The sequence below is a fragment of the Aulostomus chinensis genome, chromosome 12 (genome assembly GCF_037954235.1).
Source record: "Aulostomus chinensis isolate RoL2024-O1b breed Wild chromosome 12, RoL_Achi_v1.0, whole genome shotgun sequence".
Lineage (NCBI taxonomy): Eukaryota > Metazoa > Chordata > Actinopteri > Syngnathiformes > Aulostomidae > Aulostomus > Aulostomus chinensis.
Genome location: NC_141331.1, coordinates 25716572 through 25734966, shown reverse-complemented (window position 1 = coordinate 25734966; position 18395 = coordinate 25716572). Strand labels below are relative to the sequence as shown.

The 18395-nt window shown below is 43.0% G+C and overlaps 1 protein-coding gene across 4 annotated transcripts in view; it reads right to left on the bottom strand.

The window, feature by feature from the left end:
• Nucleotides 1-662: 662 nt before the first annotated feature.
• Nucleotides 663-18395, bottom strand: part of mphosph8 (M-phase phosphoprotein 8) — a 24334-nt gene continuing 6601 nt past the window's right edge. Inside the window, exons 5-14 of one of the 4 annotated variants that reach the window (XM_086220918.1) lie at nt 17586-17846; nt 17273-17395; nt 16788-16876; nt 5015-5155; nt 4772-4858; nt 4119-4273; nt 3691-3842; nt 3206-3330; nt 2658-2741; nt 663-1604 (exon numbers count right to left, since the gene is read on the bottom strand). In XM_086220918.1, the coding sequence (XP_086077044.1) occupies nt 1563-1604; nt 2658-2741; nt 3206-3330; nt 3691-3842; nt 4119-4273; nt 4772-4858; nt 5015-5155; nt 16788-16876; nt 17273-17395; nt 17586-17846 (1259 nt within the window). In that variant the 3' untranslated portion in view covers nt 663-1562. Of the gene's footprint in view, nt 1605-2657; nt 2742-3205; nt 3331-3690; nt 3843-4118; nt 4274-4771; nt 4859-5014; nt 5156-5304; nt 9611-10559; nt 12931-16787; nt 16877-17272; nt 17396-17585; nt 17847-18395 lie in introns of those variants that run through there. The other 3 variants (XM_086220916.1, XM_086220917.1, XM_086220915.1) reach the window with 3 other exon arrangements.

Genomic DNA, 18395 nt, shown 5'->3' with positions numbered 1-18395 from the left:
GAAATCAGGTGACACGCGAGGCGAAACCTCCTCCCGTTACTCTTGTCTCTCCACGCTCGACCTGATCATGACACTTCACACGGCCATGTCGTGGTCCTTTGATTGTCTGACTTGCTTTTTACAGTTTCTGCCAGAGGAGAATCTTGGACCTTGTCATTTTTTTCTTTTCCTTCTGTTTTCTTTGACATGAGCACAGAGGAGGATAGGCGGCCTCATACGATTGTATGCCTTTCTACGCCTGAAAGGTGTCATTCTGCGGCCACCTGGTCACCAGTCACAGGAAAGGCTGTCCTCATATTTCAGAGGATAGCACGAATGTGCGGGACTTCGTGTGGGTGTGACAGTAGTTTATTTGGGAGCATTGGCAGACGTCGGCGCTCTCCCGGCGCACCTCTGGTGCCGGCTGCTGCCTGGGAGGAGCTGGCAGACACTGCTAGACGTTCTCCTTAAGAACACAGCTAGAGGTTCTCTCAGAACATAGGAGTTTGGTCTTTATGTCTCACGTATACACCATTCCTGATGAAATACAATTGTGAGAGGAGACCTGGCATGCGTGTGTGTGTGCGTTTTATCACCAGGCAGTCAAAAGTCTGACATTTTTCACCCTCAGAGCTCAGAACACACTCATCAACATCAGCAAACACCAGACGAGGACAACTGCGTTGTATGTATGTAAATATTTATATATAGTATGTGATTATGTACAGACCAGAAAATATAAACTGCGACTCTGTTCAGGGAAGGAAAAAGGAACATTTCTTCATTAAAAACTTAACTCCACTTAAAGGATGCACATTTGCTTGGATCTTTGCTTGAGGGTTGTCCAGCTCAGGTGTGAACTTGTGTCCTCTTTCCTAAAAGCCAGAGTTGGGAAACCTCTGGCTCCTGGCTCTGTGATTCGATGATGTCAAAAGATGTCCGCCACTCTGGGTTGGCGATCTCATCCCAGAAATTAAAAAAAAATTTGTGCACAAAAAAACCCTCAACGTAGCAGTGCCTGATCTCAGCATCACCACTCGGCGGTCTGTAGGAAAGAGCTCACAAGCTCCACCCTGAACAAAATCCTGGAGGAGAGGGCAACACTGACACACACAATTTAAAAAGCTGAAAGGAGTCCGCTGTGAGGTACCACGTTGCCAGGACAACAGGAGGGGGACGCCGTCAGCTTGGTCCAAGAAAATTATTAAAACCAAAAAAACCAGTGAGAGAAAACCTCTCACGTTCTGCCACTGCACCTAAAAACACACAAGCTAGATTACGATTTACAAACACATGACAGCACCCATCACGTCCGTCAGCTGGATGAAGGCACGACCCAGGAGGGTTCCAGTCTAGAGGAGGCGGGCCCTGACTCCGCCCACTGGGAAGCTCCACAGGGGATGACATCCTCAGTGAACGGACAGGCTGCTGCAGGGTAAGCCTCCACACCCTCAGATTAGTCCTGTATGCGTCAACCCCCACTGAGTTGTGGTCTGGGCAGGGTTCAAAGGTCAGCAGATCTCTGTGTTGGTAGGTTTTCAGGCTTAGTGTGACCTGTGACACAAGCAGAGGGGGGCGGGACATCACTGCAGCTGGACTCTGTACGCACAGATGAGGAGTTTGACCTGAAGACACATCAGAGACAAAGACTCATCAAATGATTGACATGTACACACAGTTACTGACTGTGGCAACATCTGTGACATCACGATAAGGACGCGGCGGGCTAAGCGCCACAGTCCCTCAGCTCCCAACTGCAGCACCGAGGAGAGACGGGTATTTGTCCTCTTGTCTGGCTCATGGAAGGAAAGCAAACAGGAATATTTCCTAAAACGCCTGGTGTTGCTTTGAAGGTTCCGCCCGTGACTCATGTCTGGACTTGGAGTGCCACTGAGTGTGTGGGAAATCATGCAGGAGCAGCGTCTTTGTGGAGCAGAAACTGCCGATACACAGAATTGGATTGGGAGTGCGAACAGCTCTTTGAACCCATTTATTGGGCTGGACTTGGATTAGCCACAGCTACAGATGGAACCATAGATGCCTTCCTGTTGAGAACTTTCCGTAACAGAACGAAGAACTTAAAAACAACAACAACAACAACAACAAAAACAACAACAACAACAACACATCTACAGCTCTGTCACTCAAAGACTGTGACACAGAGCATGTGTGGATTCTGGATGTTAGTTTCCAAAAATTGAGAGCAGTCTATGTGTGTGTGTGTGTGTGTGTGTGTGTGTGGTGGTAACTTGAGAGTAAAACTGCAGCCAGAAACTGATAAAGTTTAACACAATGAAACAAACTGGAAGCGAAACGTCTGCGAGATCTCTGGATTTTTGCGAGATGAGGGCCACATCTGACTGTCAGGTGACCCAGTAGGGGTGTGTGTGTGGGGGTGGGGGGGTCACCCACACAGAGAACATGAAATTATCACTAAATGGAAGCATGATTTTACATTTGAAAGCAAACAAGAATTTAAGAACCCCTGAAGCACTTTTGGAAACAGAATTTCAAACTCTTTCTGTTTCTGCTTCTCTTCAACAAGAATATGTCTCTTGATGCCGTTAACACGATTTGTTTTTCCTCCAACGGTTTTGTCTGGCCATAGCATGTGTTCTACTAAACTGTCTCATGGCTGGACCTCGTGGGGTTGTGCACCTGCTGTCCCTCCAGTTTACCTTGGCTGTTGGTGCCTCTGCTAGCCGGATGAAGAGCCTGTTGATGCCCATGGTCGGGCTGAAGGAGTAGATGAAGTGACTGTCCTGAGGACAAAAAGTAATCAGAAAAGCAGAGGCATCAAAACTTAGTTAGAATATTAACGTGTTGTTGCTTTGAATGAGTGATAACCCCAGAAATCAGAGGCAAAACTGAAAAACAACCTCTGTAAATAAGACCCCCCCCCGTCTAAATAAGCAGGGAGAGGAAGAATCAACAAGTAAGTGATCTAAAACAGATCATAGAACCTTGGTTCCACATCATAAAATCTGTGACAGAAAAGTGGCTGGCAGGAAGGTTGTGTATTCACTGGTTTGGTCGACAGATTTCAAAGTTCAAGGTTCAAATGGTTTGTTTTATCTTCTAATTTAACTGCTTTCTGAGCTTAAATGACAGCTGTTTAATTTTGCTTTTCTGCTTTTTATTCCATGTCTTGTTTTGTTCTTTTAGTTTTATTTCTATGTGTCAGAGGTCAGTGTTTTGTGTTTTATTGGTTTTTTTAAGAACAAACCAGGAAGATTGGCAGTTGGAATTTGTCGTTGAGGACCACGGCGTGAACGCTGCAGGGCCCACAGAGCCTGGCCGTGATCTCGTTCAGGAAGTTAGCATGGAAGATGAAGAGGAGGTTGCCTGTGCCTGAAAAACAAAGGAGGCGTCATGGAAGAGGGACACGGGAGAGAAAGCGTCTCTTCAAAAATGCATGCTGCACATCATGTGATCCAAAGGTTGAGAAACCCTTGCCACTGACTTTGTGTCCGTCAGATGTGTTCACTGTATAAGTACTACCCAGCATTTGTGTTGTACCTTCTGACTTTGTGTCCGTCAGATGTGTTCACTGTATAAGTACTACCCAGCATTTGTGTTGTACCTTCTGACTTTGTGTCCGTCAGATGTGTTCACTGTATAAGTACTACCCAGCATTTGTGTTGTACCTTCTGACTTTGTGTCCGTCAGATGTGTTCACTGTATAAGTACTACCCAGCATTTGTGTTGTACCTTCTGGCTGTGGCTGGGATTTGAAACAAAACTCCAAGGAGAAGTCCGGCCCCTCGCAAAGCCTGTGGCAGGCCATAGGAAAGATGGGCTCTAGAACCACCAGACGAGACTCAAAGTACACGCGGATGGTGTCCTCGGCCACACTGGACAGCCTGCCAGGAGGACGGCACAGAAGAACCACGACTGTTTCAGTATGAGAATTACAAGACAAAGTTATACAAACTACTTTGAAAGAAAGTGAACCTGGGCTGTGCAAAATAGCAATGTTTTCTTTAACCTGGGTAAAACTACCACTGTGAGATGTGAAAACTTGTCTACATACATGAAGCCATGTGAAAACTAAACCGTTGGCTGACACCGGTCACGCTCGCCAGCAAGCGCCGTCATGAGGGAGGCCAGCGAGGCCGGAGGCTGCCGTTAGCACTCACATGCTGATGTGGTCCTTGATGAGGTCACACACCATCAGGTTGTTGCTGAGCTTGGCGAAGTGCATGGCTGTGTTCTTGTGTTTGGACAGGATGTTGCAGTCTGCTCCATACTCCAGCAGGAGGCGCACTATGTCAGCGTTCCCCCTTTTACACGCCTGACGCGCAGGACAGAAATGTCATGAGTAAAAGGCCCTGACACACAGCCACAGCTGGTCTCTTCACCACGGTTCTGACAGTTCTGACCCACTTAGGGATGAAATGGTAAACAGGAACTTCTAGAGGGGCTGAGTGACATTGAGATAAACACTGGCACAAAGAACAGAACTGGCAAAGTCGCTACTGAGGCTTTGTCCGCCTCTCTGCACATCTCATTAAATCTTATGTGATTAAGGTGGACAGACACAAAATTAGCAAGTATTATGAGGACGACAGAACGACGGTGAGATGGACGTACAAGGTGCTTGGCGTGTTACATTTTGACAGTACAATGGTAACAAAAGGAATAACATCAAAATGCCTCGGAGAGTTTCAATCATCAGTACTACAACACTTCCCAGTTTGATGTCATTCTATGGCTCAAAGCTGTCAGCTGGGTGTCATGTGACCAGGGCTCAACCTGCGTGGGGTATAAATCATCCATCTGCCACTGTTACCCTCATCAGTGCGGTCTCTCCACCCAGTGTCTGCGCGTTGACGTAGGAGCCCGCCTCCAGCAGGATGGCGACAGTTGTGAGGAAATTCTGACAAAAGAACAAATGAAAAAGTGAGAAAAACTAAAACCCAAGTGTAGAGTGTCTGAATTTAAGACAGCAGAGGTTGTGCTAAATTACGGCGCCCAGGTTTACATATTCTAAAGTGCGTGGGAAATCTCCCCATCTCAGCCCCGGAGAAATCACCTTCTCAGCAGCGTGCATCAAAGCTGTGGTGCCGTTCTTCTGTCGTCCATTCACCCTCGCTCCCTTCTTTATTAGCAACCTGAGGATGTCGTCCTGCCCCCCGGCAGCCGCCAGCATGCTCAGGGACATGCCGCTGACATCCTGTGGAAAAACAGACGGACAGCTCGAGCTTTGGAGATGAAGAGGCAACAGTGAAAGGACCCCTGCTGATAACGGAGGAGGGGTTGTCACTAAAACTCGAGCCTTCGCTCCTCAATGAGCTCCAGGACTGTTACTTGCCTCTAGTCCCTCAGAGGGCACGTCAGTATTGCAGCTTACAAATACGACAGGTTTGTTTGTCCGTCGTCGTTTGTCCCAAAACCATCACGATTGAGAGTTTCACTTCTTCTCTTAAGATAATCTTGTGCTTGGGTTTGTTTACTGTAAATTAGTATAACTTGGTAACATTTTACAATTTCGTGTGGAGTATTTTCAGATGGTGACACATACCCATCCACTGCACGTCCTTAAGAAACCAAACTTGGTCATTTTTAGTCAATCAGCAGAAATGTAACAGATGATTTAGGGTTCGCTGATCTGCTGTACTGCTCAATTATTGTCACTTTGTTGTCACTGATACGAATTGAAGCAGCTTGTCTGAACAAATCTTTGTCATTTCAGATGTTCTGAGGGAGATGAAAGGGGAGTACGTTTTTCAAACCACAGCTACGGTAGAATTCACTTGACCAAATGGACGCAGCGTGATAACCGTCATAACCGGCTGGCATGACTTCACAAAGATGGAACATTCTTTACAAAAAAACACATTTATAAATGTTACATCAACAAAACCTTGAAGCTTTTTTGACATTCGCCAAGCCACTGAGTCTTCAAAAGAATAAAACGTTCCCATTTTAAGACAAGAAACATTTTATTGTACAAGCACAGGTTGTATGTTGTGTAAAAAAAAAAAAAAAAAGACTTGATAAGAATTACCGGTAACTGAGGCCAACATGATAAGAGGATGAAGAGTAATGAGCAATGTTTGCTTATACAACAGCAAGTAAAGCAAAAGAAGGCGTTCTACTTTCCAGGGTGAACACATCCATCAACATCGAACAGAAATGATCATACGTGAACTATCACATCTTTTTAGACCTGCCCAAGCTTATTTTTCCCAACACAGCTGCATTTGGAGCACTACTCTACATACTGTATATGCAACACAAATACACTCCAGGAAAACCAAGTTTGCCATTAGTTTGAATGAGATAATGTGGATGGTTTGGCATAAAAGGGTGAAAACAGTTTCTCTGCTCAGGTTCACGAGCTGCTGGTTGCATAATCTGTGGCCTGCAGTTCACCGTTGGAAGATGCAGGAGGAATCTGTGTTCAATATTATGCAACAAAGACTAGGCCTGGATGTGAAAGGGGAACTGGGTAAACTAAAAAAACAAAAACAAGCCACCAACATTGTGGTAATTTGGGTCACTACACTGCTGCGTCACTCAGCGCGATCGGATAAGAACATAAACATGATGTGTGTGCATGGGGTTTTGTTTTGTTGTTAAATTCTACATATCAACAAGATTAAAATACAAACTTGATCTGAACTCCACTCAGTTCACATAGGAAAAGGAAAAATCTGTTCATCCACTAATGATCGGTGCACTCTAGATTTCAAAAACCCCAATATCACTCATATATAGGAATATAAAAAGAATACCTTAACTTGTGATATACGAGAGGGAATCAAAATACAAAAGAAATGGTTAGGTTGATGGAAAAAGGAAGTTTGTAATGAGCAACAACTCAACACGTATGAGAGGTTTGTACTTGTGCTACATGCAATCAACATGGTTTTGAAAGCAATGGCATAAAGCAAGTCATTAACATAATAAGGCAATCTGATCTTATAAAACATCCAGATCATGAAAGATAAATCAAAGCAATATGAACGCGACCGCATCTCTCAAACAAGAGTACATCAAAATACAATCTAGGTACTTAAGTGTTCTATACTCAGTCGCTGTCTCGTGATACAAAAATATAACCAAACTATTTGGCAACTTGTTAATACACGTGAAAACAATTAAACATGAAGAAAATGAAAACTGATCCTTGAGGAAAGAGGAATTTCCAATTTTAATGTCACACTCACACACACACACACACACACACACACACACACACACCCCTAACATAAAGAAAGTATTCCAGTACTGCTGCAGGGGTCCTGCACGGGTCATCTACAACATGGGCAACTTGTTAAAGCAGGATTCACTCAAAGAAAATATAATATTCAACTTTAAGTGAGCGGTATACACACACGCGCACATACACACACACATGCGCGCGCGCACACATACACACACACAGAGCTCCTAACAGAAGGAGCGTGTGCCAGTACTGCTGCAGGGTACCAGGGGCATCTACAACATGGGCTACTCGCTAAAGCAGGATTACAGTACATTTTGGCCAGGCATTTAGAAATTACATCAAGGAAGTAAACGCGTATCTAGTATACTGGAAGGATTGGCTGCAAAAATTTGCTGGTAGGTTCCATTTATGGATCATTAAAATTTATAAAAATGCTACTTGAAACAGTACAAGCAGAAAGAGCGATGTCTACATACAATTTGAAGTCAAGACTAAAAATAATCCCTCTGGCAATGCACAATTAACTGTGGCGAACTTTGAAAGTGCAGGAAGGAAGATGCCCTTGTCAAGGTGGTTGGTTAAGTCCCAAAAAAAATGACATATGTCCTAAATGTTAACTTATAACATTTGCACAAATATTGTGTTTGAAATTGTGAGAACATTGATTGGGTGCTACAGTGGCAGCTTACCACAGCCAATGACTGTCAGCAGGTTGAAAATCCTAGCAAATGAGGTTCACGGTTACTACATAATCATAAATATAAATCTCAACACTTTGACAAACTGACAATCTTACTAACTGCATAACTGTTACGTACTTATATATGCAAACCAAATATATTTAACACTGATATCGGCTTTTTCTCAGCCAAAGCTACAGTACGAATGTTCTTAATTTCCCTTCACCGATTTAGTGTTTATTCATGCAACTGTGCACCAACAAATGGTCCAGTGGACTCTATTCTGAATACTTCCGGTCTTTTTTCAAATGTGTGACTGTAGGAGTTCTGGGCCGGTCTATAAGTGCTGTAAAGATCAGTAGGGCTCAGCACACCTGCTGAGCCTTTCAGCCCAGATAATAACCCTTGTTTACTTTGAAAATGTCAATGATTGCTTACCACTATGACATGTTCGTTACAAGTATTTACAGGGACAGATACACGGGACCATCCCACTCTGTGTTTGAATTATGAGTCTCTGGTTCCTGTTCTTCAATTTGTTTGGGGGCGGCTGCATGGCCTCTTCTTTTCATCGACTGAATTGAGTTATGTACAAAATATTTCACTTCCCTCCATGTCCTGCTACTTAAGGCGGGCTCAGCCGCTAAACATGCATCACAATCCTTTTTGCCTGGCACTTTAACCAGTTTACAGAAGTCTCCAAACTGACGTCTCACTGCTGCCTGTTCCTCTCCATTCCACAATCTTTTGTTTCTCTTTTGAGGCTTCGCAGCTGGAGACGCTTGTTTTCCAGTGGCAGACACGGAAGGACTTTCCTGAACCAGTGGCACTCTGTCAGGACCACTGTGCCCGAGGATGGTTGGGACAACTTGAGCAGTTGTGGAGGTCCTTGGTGGGCTTGTTGGGTAAGTTGGTGTACTTGGATGGTTCAGAGGTGTGAAAGAGGAAACCATCATCCTACTTCTGTCATTTAGTGGTGAGAATGCAGGGACCATTGGTGTACTTGGTGAATTCAATGGCTGGAATGTAGGAACCATTGAAGTAGTTGGAACACTCAGAGGGCTAAAACTAGGAAGCATCGGTGAATTTGCAGGGTCCTGTGGAGTGTACACAGAGGGAGGCGGCATACTTGTGGCATTCTGTGTATAGGAAGGAACCATTGGCAGGATTCTGTTCTCTGATGTGTATGCAGGGGACATAAGTGCATTCGTAGTGTTGTGTGGCGTAAATGTAGGAACTACTTGTGTATCAGTAGCATTCAATGGTGTGAAAGTAGACATTAATGGCTGGCTTGTATGGATCATATTTGTACTAGTAGAACACAAGGATGCATAACTTAAAGTCATCTCTTGGGGGAACTGCGATGATTCCCTCAAGGTCGTTGGTGGTGCAATCGACATACAGCAACTTGAACTTTCTCTCAGGTGATCTGGAAGCACTGAAGTCAAACTACAGGCCACAGCTTCATCTTCCAAATCTGTCTTTGGGTTGGTTTGGACTCTAGCTACTGGACTCTTTGGATGCAAAACATTGACATTCCCTTCAGGCTTCTGCTGGCAATTTCTCCTACGTAGTGTCTGTAGTGTGTTGTGTACGTAGTTTTTGATATCTGTCCAAGATCTTCCAACAAGATCTGGTTCAGCAGCTATGCAAGCGTTGCACTCCTTTTTCCCTGGAACCTTCATCTTTGTTATAAATTCCGTGAAGTAACGCCTCACTGCTGCCTGCTCGTTCTCACTCCAAGGTCTTCTCTTTATAGCAGGTTTCGTTACAGTTCCTAATTAGACAAAGATGGTATAGAATTAATGTTAGATAGGAAAATAAAATCTACAGTTAAGAATGTACTGGTCCCTAAACTGAACAAGAAATACTGTGCAAATTAAGTTTGATGGTTCATTCTTGGCCTTGGACACAAGTTTTGTCATGTCGCTACACCAGCATTACGGTTTCAGGTTTGCTGTTAGTTCGTCCCATTCTCTTCAATAATGCAACATCTCTGAAAGATCACGAGGGAATTGCTTCAAATTTGGCAAAAACATCCACCAGGACTCGAGAATGAACCGAAAAGATTTTGGTGGCATTTGTTTCCAATACAATTTCATATGGTCAAGGGCTGCAGAACTGAAGGACAAGTGGGTCTTCAATGAAGACTGTTCAGCCAACTACTGTCTCCAAGATCAGAATGAACCCCCAAATTTTGTATTCAAGCAAACTGTTGAGAGTTCATTAAAGAAGGATTATAATAATGGGACACTTGAAAATTTAAGGACAAGTGTAAAAAACAAACCAAAACAATCTTGAGAAGGTCAAACATTTGAAAACAAGAGAGGCGAAGCAGCTTTGAGCAGAGATGGTCAGATGTATGTAGAGCTACAAAAATGATCAATAGCTGCAATGATTATTGCCAGCTACTCTGAAAATAGATTAATAATTTAAGACTTTTTCCAACCAAATGTGTCAAATATTTTCTTGTTCAGGACTGAAATACAAGATTTTCTGCTTTGTTGCGCCTTTTCAACGAAATGCAGAGTCTCAGGGTTTTGGAGTGTAGGGTGGACAAGAGAAGCAAGTTGATGAGTATTTTTCAAATTTTTGAATCAAAGTTGGACAGAATGATTAGTTGCAGCCTTAAATGTATAAATTTAGGCACAGACTATTTGCCATCCAGTTTTGAGATTCAAAATTCAAAATGAAATCAAGGACAGATCAAAGTAAAACATGCTTACCGTCTTTTGTGGTACCAGGTGGACGTAATGGCAGTGTTTGTTCTATACTGAGCAGTTCTTTGCTCACTTCCTCCAGCTCTGAAGCATTTTTGGACAGTGTGTAACATTCCTGACTGCTCCTTCCCACCAGCTTGGCCACTTGATCCAGTTCGCATTCACTCAAGCTCATTAGCTGCCAGCGGCTGGCAATTTGCTCTCTTAATGATGAGGACAGTAGCGCTTCTGGGTTTTTAACTCCACATTCCATTGCAGCCCTTCGGAAACAGTCCAATCCTCTGATGAATGATGGGCCTTCAGTCCGTGCAAACAGGTATGGGTTACTTTTAGACACACCTGCATCTTCTCGACATTCTACAAGTAAGTCAATTGACAAAACCATCCTTTCAGTGAGCAGAACCAGCATGTTCCTGCCAAACTGACCTTCTAGTTCCAACCTTGTGAAACTGTCACCGAGGTCCAGCTCCAGTTTGGAGCATTTCCTTATTTGATCTGCGGACGGTACAAATTTTCCCGTCGTCTTTTTACTAATGTAAGTCTTGAAGAGCATTCTACCAATATTACCAACCCGTCCTCTGTTGAAGAGGCAAACATCTGCCAGAGTGGCTTCGCTAAGCTTTCTCCATGTTGATAAACTTGGCCTCTCTTTTAGCTCCCTCCTAGCTTCATCTTCTTCCCCTGTGATAAACCTGTGGAGTTTTATCAAGTCTTCAGTCACAGTCGACTTGTCTACTTCTACTTTCTTGACATCTTGCTTCAACAATAATGCAAGAGATTTGCGAGAAAAACACTCGCTCCATTTTGTATCAAGGAGCTGTATGAACTTCTTCACTTCACTTTCAGTCTCACTATCTTCTGTCATACGACTTTCCCCAAAAGCTATTTCTGCAGCTCGTTTCAGTGAGTACCCAATCTTTGACACAAGGGACACCGTTTTAAATTTACTTGAATTGGGATCAAAACCACAAGCTTTTTTGGCCCCTTCAACAGCTAATTCAAATCTAGATGGTAGACATATCTCATGCAAATACTTCACACTACTGTCAAGCTCATTAACAGCAAGCACAAATCTACCCAATTCTCTCATCTTTTGTGCGATGTAGTTAAACTGAGACTTGTCATGGTCATACTTTGCTGAAAGTGCATTGCCATATTTGCAAATTAGTGGGTCGTTTCTGATGAGCCTAGAGATTTCATCTTGATGCATAATTTGGATTATTTCCTTGCAAGTTTCAGTCAGGAACTCTGACATTGGAAGCACCTGGGAGGAAGCCATGTGGACTCTGCTTTTTTTTGTCAATTCAGAGGGTCTTTGCTCTCCCTTTCTGGCCTTACACGAACATTCGTGTCTCCATAAATCTGTTTTGCGATAAAAAGCGAAGCAGTGCTGGCAAGGCAGGAAGTCACGGACAGATGTGCTCGGATTTTTCATCTGCTTCTTTGTCACAATTTCCCCCTCTCCCTTTCTGAGAACTTTGCAGTTATGTTCATAGTCTCCCTTATTGCGAATTTGGTCAAGCAAAGTTTGTCTGACTTTGGAACCTTTGGGGAAGTGTATTGCGTGTGCAACATCAGTTTCCTCAGCGTGTTTCTTTTCCAAGTGCTTTGCAAGTTGGGCGACAGCCATATTGCAATATAAACAGAAGTGCTTTTTGACCGATTCTTTTTTTTCCTCATGCTCCATACTCGGTGCAGTATGAACTACTTTCTTGCGGGTTCTCAGACTTGCTCGTGTTGGTTGTGTCTTCTCAATAGTTTTCTTTTTTTGTTGTGATCTTGTTTTAATTATGTCCTTTGCGTTCAACACAGTCATAACCTGATCTGTACCATCTGAGGTGCCAGCCACCACATCCTCTGCCTCATCATTGGAAAAGTTTACTCCTTCGGTGGAAATTTCATTTAACTTTTGATCCATTTTATTGTCTTCCTGTGTCAGCATTTCTTCTGCATCCATGGTTAGAGTGGAATTATCCAAGTTCAAACTTAATTTATTTAAAACACCAGTTGTTGTGTTATCCAACATCTCATTTTCCTCTTCTTGCTTTGGAACTTCCTTTCCTTTACTTCCCTGCTTGACAGCCAAATCACAGGCAGTGTTTTGGGACTGAATAACATCATTCACACCTTTCCAGATCACTTCATGGTTCCTCACTGTCATTTGCTCAGTGTTTGTAGTGGCAGGGTTCCTCTGCATTTTTTCGCCATCTTGTGAACAACTTACATCTTGAGGTATAATCTCCTTTACACTTTGAGTACCCTCTTCATTTCTTGTAATGTCAAGGTTAGGAGTCAAGCTAAGAGCATCACTTGAACTTCTCTCTTCAATCAAGCTCCTCTCTCCTTCAAATGACCTCTTCTCATCAATTGTACACGCCTGTAAAAGAGCAAGTATATGTAAGACTCATTGCCAAATCAGTGAATTGGTGAAATTAATATACAGAAATAAATGTGTGCTCCTGTTGTTTGGGTGGTTTAAATTTTGAACGTTATCCGATGGTGGGAGTTAAAGAGGCAAGTTTTGCCTTTTCAAAAACGATTTGCAGTTTTCAGACTACCGTGTAAAGCATCAGCACCTTGGCAATGCCCCACTAAGATTCAGACTCATTCAAACAGAGGTCAATGTGATGGCCACACTTCACGTTCTAGCCCAACACTGATGTAGATAAAACAAAACAACCCAGACACCTCTCATATCTCCAGTACAAAAACCACATGTGACCCATTCAAGAGCATTTAATGGCTTTATTGGATAAAGCAGCGCTTTGACATCGTAAATGTCTCACCAAGAAAAAATGTCACGGGGTGTTGGATGAAATGCTACATGAACACAACAAGATATGGACACTAGACCTACATTCATGATCAAAGCAAATATTCATGTCATTTCTGATTCAATTTTTCTGTTTGCTATGAAACACATCTTGAAAGTGGCTAAACATTCTAAGAGGCCACGACCAGGCCAGGCACACATGCAGAGCAGCAAATGAATGTCATTCGGCCTTCCACATATACATAAAGTCTATTGTCCGGAAAGAATCAATAACTAATTTCAAATTTATGATGGTAAAACCAATGGTAATGGGATTCTGATGTCACAATCTGCTCATGTGCTATGATGATGATGATGATGATGATGATGCATGTTCTGAAAGCATTATGTACCTGCTTCATAGGTTCATCTTCTCCAATTACTGGATGTGTTCAGTGTCTTCCCTCCACTCTCTTGTTCACTGCAAGTAAAGAAAACACAACAGCTCTGATACGACCACATGACAAATACCAAAGCAGGACTGAAACATATTGGGTGGAAGCTTCTAATACCCAGCATGCACTATGACTCAAAGAGCCATTAACACTATGTAGCTGTCTACGTGTCACAAATGGTTTCAGACATTGTTGGTAGCTCTTACGGCTTAAATAACCTGTCAAATCCTGACTGACTAGGAATGACCCCGAATAGCAATTCATCGATAAGGTAGCACGACTGATACAATATGACACCTTGAACTAAAATGCACTTCACTTCAGAAAATGTCCCTTTCAATGATAATGTGAACCATTTAGCACACATATATTTCTATTCTCAATTAAATATACAGAACCAGTCAATAGTTATCATTCTCTTTAATAAAGCTATTTCCTAGAAAAATATGAAAACCATTTCAACATTGTGTAGGATATATATTTTGACAAAAAACATTGTAAGAAAACATTTGAGGCTGTTATCTTACCTTAATTTGTTGGAAAAGCGAATGTGCTTCTAAGTTGACAAAAACATCTTGAGTAAAGTGGATCTTGATGAGATAGGATTCCTTGTTGCACAATATGGAAAAAAATTACAAACTTTCACCCAAAAATACTGCAGATTAGATATTGAGATCCTTTGAATGTAAGAAGAGCAGACTCATCGAGCTAGCCCCGGGAAACCATCTCCTTCACCACTATTAGAGAACTAACATGGAGGATCAAGCGGGCCTCACCCCTCCCCTCACCATTGGTGGCCATCAGCCTAACAGGTGCAGCACCAGGGAACTTTGGAACCCCTCTGACAACATTTGTCCCCTCTATGATTTCAGTTTGACAGAGGCCACAATGACGGTTGACCCTGAATTCACACCTGCCCGTTTATGGTGATGTGGCTTCAGGCCCTGCACAGGTGAGCATAAACCGGCCGGGTAGTGCATTCCAAAACTCGTGTTGTATGATGTGTCATGATTGAGGTTGGTAAAAGGGCCGCTTATAGTTCGGCAAACCCCCCCAAACCCAAAACACTTAGTTGGATTTAGAGGAAAAGCCCGTGTCTTAGAACCTACAGTTCACATCTGCATTAAGGATGACATTTTAACCGTTAATGTTAACCGGCAATAGTGGTTATAAACCAGTTAACCGTTAAGCTGTGGAAAAGTGTCTGACCCACAATCATAAGGATGATTATCATCAGACACCTTCAGCTGCTGTCAACATTGGAACTTTTAACAGCCAGTGCTTCTATGACCACAGGCTTCCAAGCCCAGATCTACTTTGTTGGAAAATATTAAATGAGTAAATAATAAAATCATAATGAAAAGTATTAAACACACTGGTATGCTACTGTATAAACAGATGGGAAAAAAAGAAAACACACTGAACTTTGACAAGCACAGAGCACTATAAGTTAAATTAAACTTCCTTGAACAGCCGACAGGCTCCAGCCAGTCCCACCTGGGCCCTCATGCGTCACAGCAGACAGCAGGTCTCTTAGTTTGGATTTAGAAAAAATGTCACGTCAACAACCTGTCCGTTTTTTTCGTTCCCTAATGTCACGGCAGAGAAAACCTCCCCCACCATCGTACCGATGAGCAGTGATGGCGCTCAGTGTTAGCTTGTTGAGGGGCCCAGCAGTTTTTCACACAGATGCTACATCATGGCATCGCTCTGACTGTGGCAAAGCCTTGGATGTTTGAAAGGCGTTGCCAAAATCCCGCTATAATTATTATTATCCAGCACGTTCTATGATTCACTGGAATATGGCTGTGCAACTGACATGTTGTTGGTTAAATACATGGATTGATATGCAGCTTCTCTGCTTCCACCATGAGGCAAACTTTTCCCTGTTTAACCTCAAGCATTAACCACTTAAAGTATTAATGGTTGGTTAAATGGTGAACCAGTTCATGTGGACATCCCTAATTTGCAAATATGAAAATTACTGACAGTTCGCAACACAGCTGTGTCGACCAACTGTGACAAGTGAAAACACAGAAGCGTTTAGTTTGTCCATTCTGGGTTCCTGTAGCAATGTAGCAGAGCACCACAAAGGGCTCTGTGGGGAGTTGGATTTAAGGAGCTCCTGCTAAGCTAACAGAAACAGTACTTCTTAGTTTCAGGTATTATACATGGATGAAAACATTTAGTTATGTAACATTTCTGGTAGCTGATCCATCTGAATCCTACACACTGGTCCTTCAAGTATTTTCCATTCCTGCTCACACTGATGTTTGACTTTTTACACAATATTCAAGTGATTCCACATTTGACCAAGTAACTCAGAAGCAGATGATTGGTATCACAACACGTGTAACATATGACAGGACTCCTGGACATGTGTTGTGTCACAAACTGTAAGCTCCTGCTTCAGGGGTGGCGATTTAACACCTCATGATTTGACTCCGAGGGCCATGAGAGACACGGCCAACCTATTGACTTTAGGCTGAGGTTGTCGTGTTTGTTGTCAATCACATTTGCTGACCTGTGAACCTCCCAAGACGCCACAGTTCTGTCAGTAACACGCTTTGGGTTGGATGTGCTGAGCGGTAAACCTGACTGCTGGCTGTGACGTGAGACAATGCCATATTTCATTTTGTTCATTCATTTTGCTTCATCAATTATCAGTGAGTTGCCGGCAGCTGCCTCTTTTTGTAACCGTGACAGCTGCCAGACATCTCAGGATACGGCCGCTACTACAGGCAGTGTTGATAACAGTAAGAAACAGGTTTAGAATGTCACCCCCCCCCCAGCAGGTGGTATCACACAAACATGTTACAATGTCACTTTGACGCATACACACTGGGGGCAACCAAGGTGCAAGTATTAAACCTGAAAATGTGCTTTTAGCGCCAAGAGTCGAGAAAACTCAATGTATGTGTAAAATAAATAAAATATAACATTACAATCAGATGCAAAAACATGGTTCTGGTAGAGTGGGGAGAGTTATTACACCATAACATACATTTCTGAAGGGATTAAACATACCTCTTGGTCCAAATTGTAGTCTTCTTTGGAATTAAGTGCCAGTTTTACAGACATGTAATCTCCGCTTTTCACAGCATCCCGTAGCTCGCCTGACGGGAAACAAAGTGGAGTCAGTTCAGACTGTCTGAATGGGACTTTTAATGAGCTTCATTCACTCCACATCATCGCTTCATTTAACTGACCATTACTTAGGTGCAACAGTTAAATAAATGTAACGTCAAGATTCAACACTGATGTCATGTGTGGCTGTGTTCCTGCTGAATTGAGCTGCAGCAAAACAAAATGGAACAGAAGGTTGGTACCAGTTGCAAAATGTACAAGATTTTTCACTTTTCTGTAGATGACCATGTTTCAGTCAAATATTTTCAACCTTTTTTCATTTTAAATTTTCATATGGAAGACGTGTACCACCACACCTCTCACCGTTAGTTGCGAAAGAAGTCTGTCAGCGCTCATTTGTCTTCAATGCACATAGAAATACTCACTGGGTGATAACGGCGGACCTGACAGGATCTCATCCTCTCCGTTCAGATGCTTCTGGAAGTCATCCAGAGTCATCCAGTCCAAGTTGAGATCCATTCCTAAACTCAAAGTGGCTTGACCTTTGTCTATACCAAACACAAAGAAGGAAATACTTCCATAAATGGAAAGTCATTTGTAAGTCAAATATTCTTACTGACTTATTTCAGGTGTTTTTTGATTGATTATATTCCAAACACGTCTTTCAGGAGTAAACCTGTTTACAGGAGCTCAAACTCTTTATACTGACGGACTGATCAAGGGAACTTAATAATGTACCAGATTTGTCAGTGCCCTCTAGTGGTTCCTGGCTGTCCTGATTGTCATCACATGCCATGAAGAGCCTGGGCTCGCTGTCCTCCCGCTTCTTTTTCCGGTCATCTGATGAAGTTCGCTTTTCCCAGCCGGGCCGCTGTGCCTCCTCTGGCCTCTCTCTTTTCTCCCGGGAATCATCTCCGGGCCTGGGTTTGGCTGTAGATTCCTCTCCTTCCCTCTCATCGCTGTCCAGGCTGAAGCCATAACTCTGGCCAGGTCTGGAGACTAGAGGAGGAACACACAAGGTTTCACATTATTTACTGGAACAGCAGAAGAACAACATCCAGGCAGCTTTTCATCTCCCAGCTGTGGCCCCTCTCCTTCACTCCTCTGAGTTGACTTGCTACCATAGCAGGTGAGTTGGTACACTGGTGACCAGCTCCGACATACAGACAGCCTGGAAATTACAGAGGAGCCGAGGGGGTTTCCCAGCTCCTTAAGAGAGATTTATCACTTTCTTTTGTCCACGTCTTTCATACCTGTGCTCTCATCCTGCAACTGCAATTTTAAAAAAGTCAAGACCACACAGGTCCTTTTCTCTTCCAATCGTTCGTCTTCATAATCGCAATGACATGACCTGTGCTTGATTGACATCTGAACAACTGTGCTGTATGTAGCAGGAATTAACATATGTAGGCTTTCCTTTCTAATTTATAAAACGTGTAATTTATTGTAACACGCTTGACTCTACAGACCTGAGTTTTAGAAGACGACTAATAACCAAGCATTCATCTTACAAGTCCATGTTTAAAAAAAGAAGAAGAAGTATTTTGC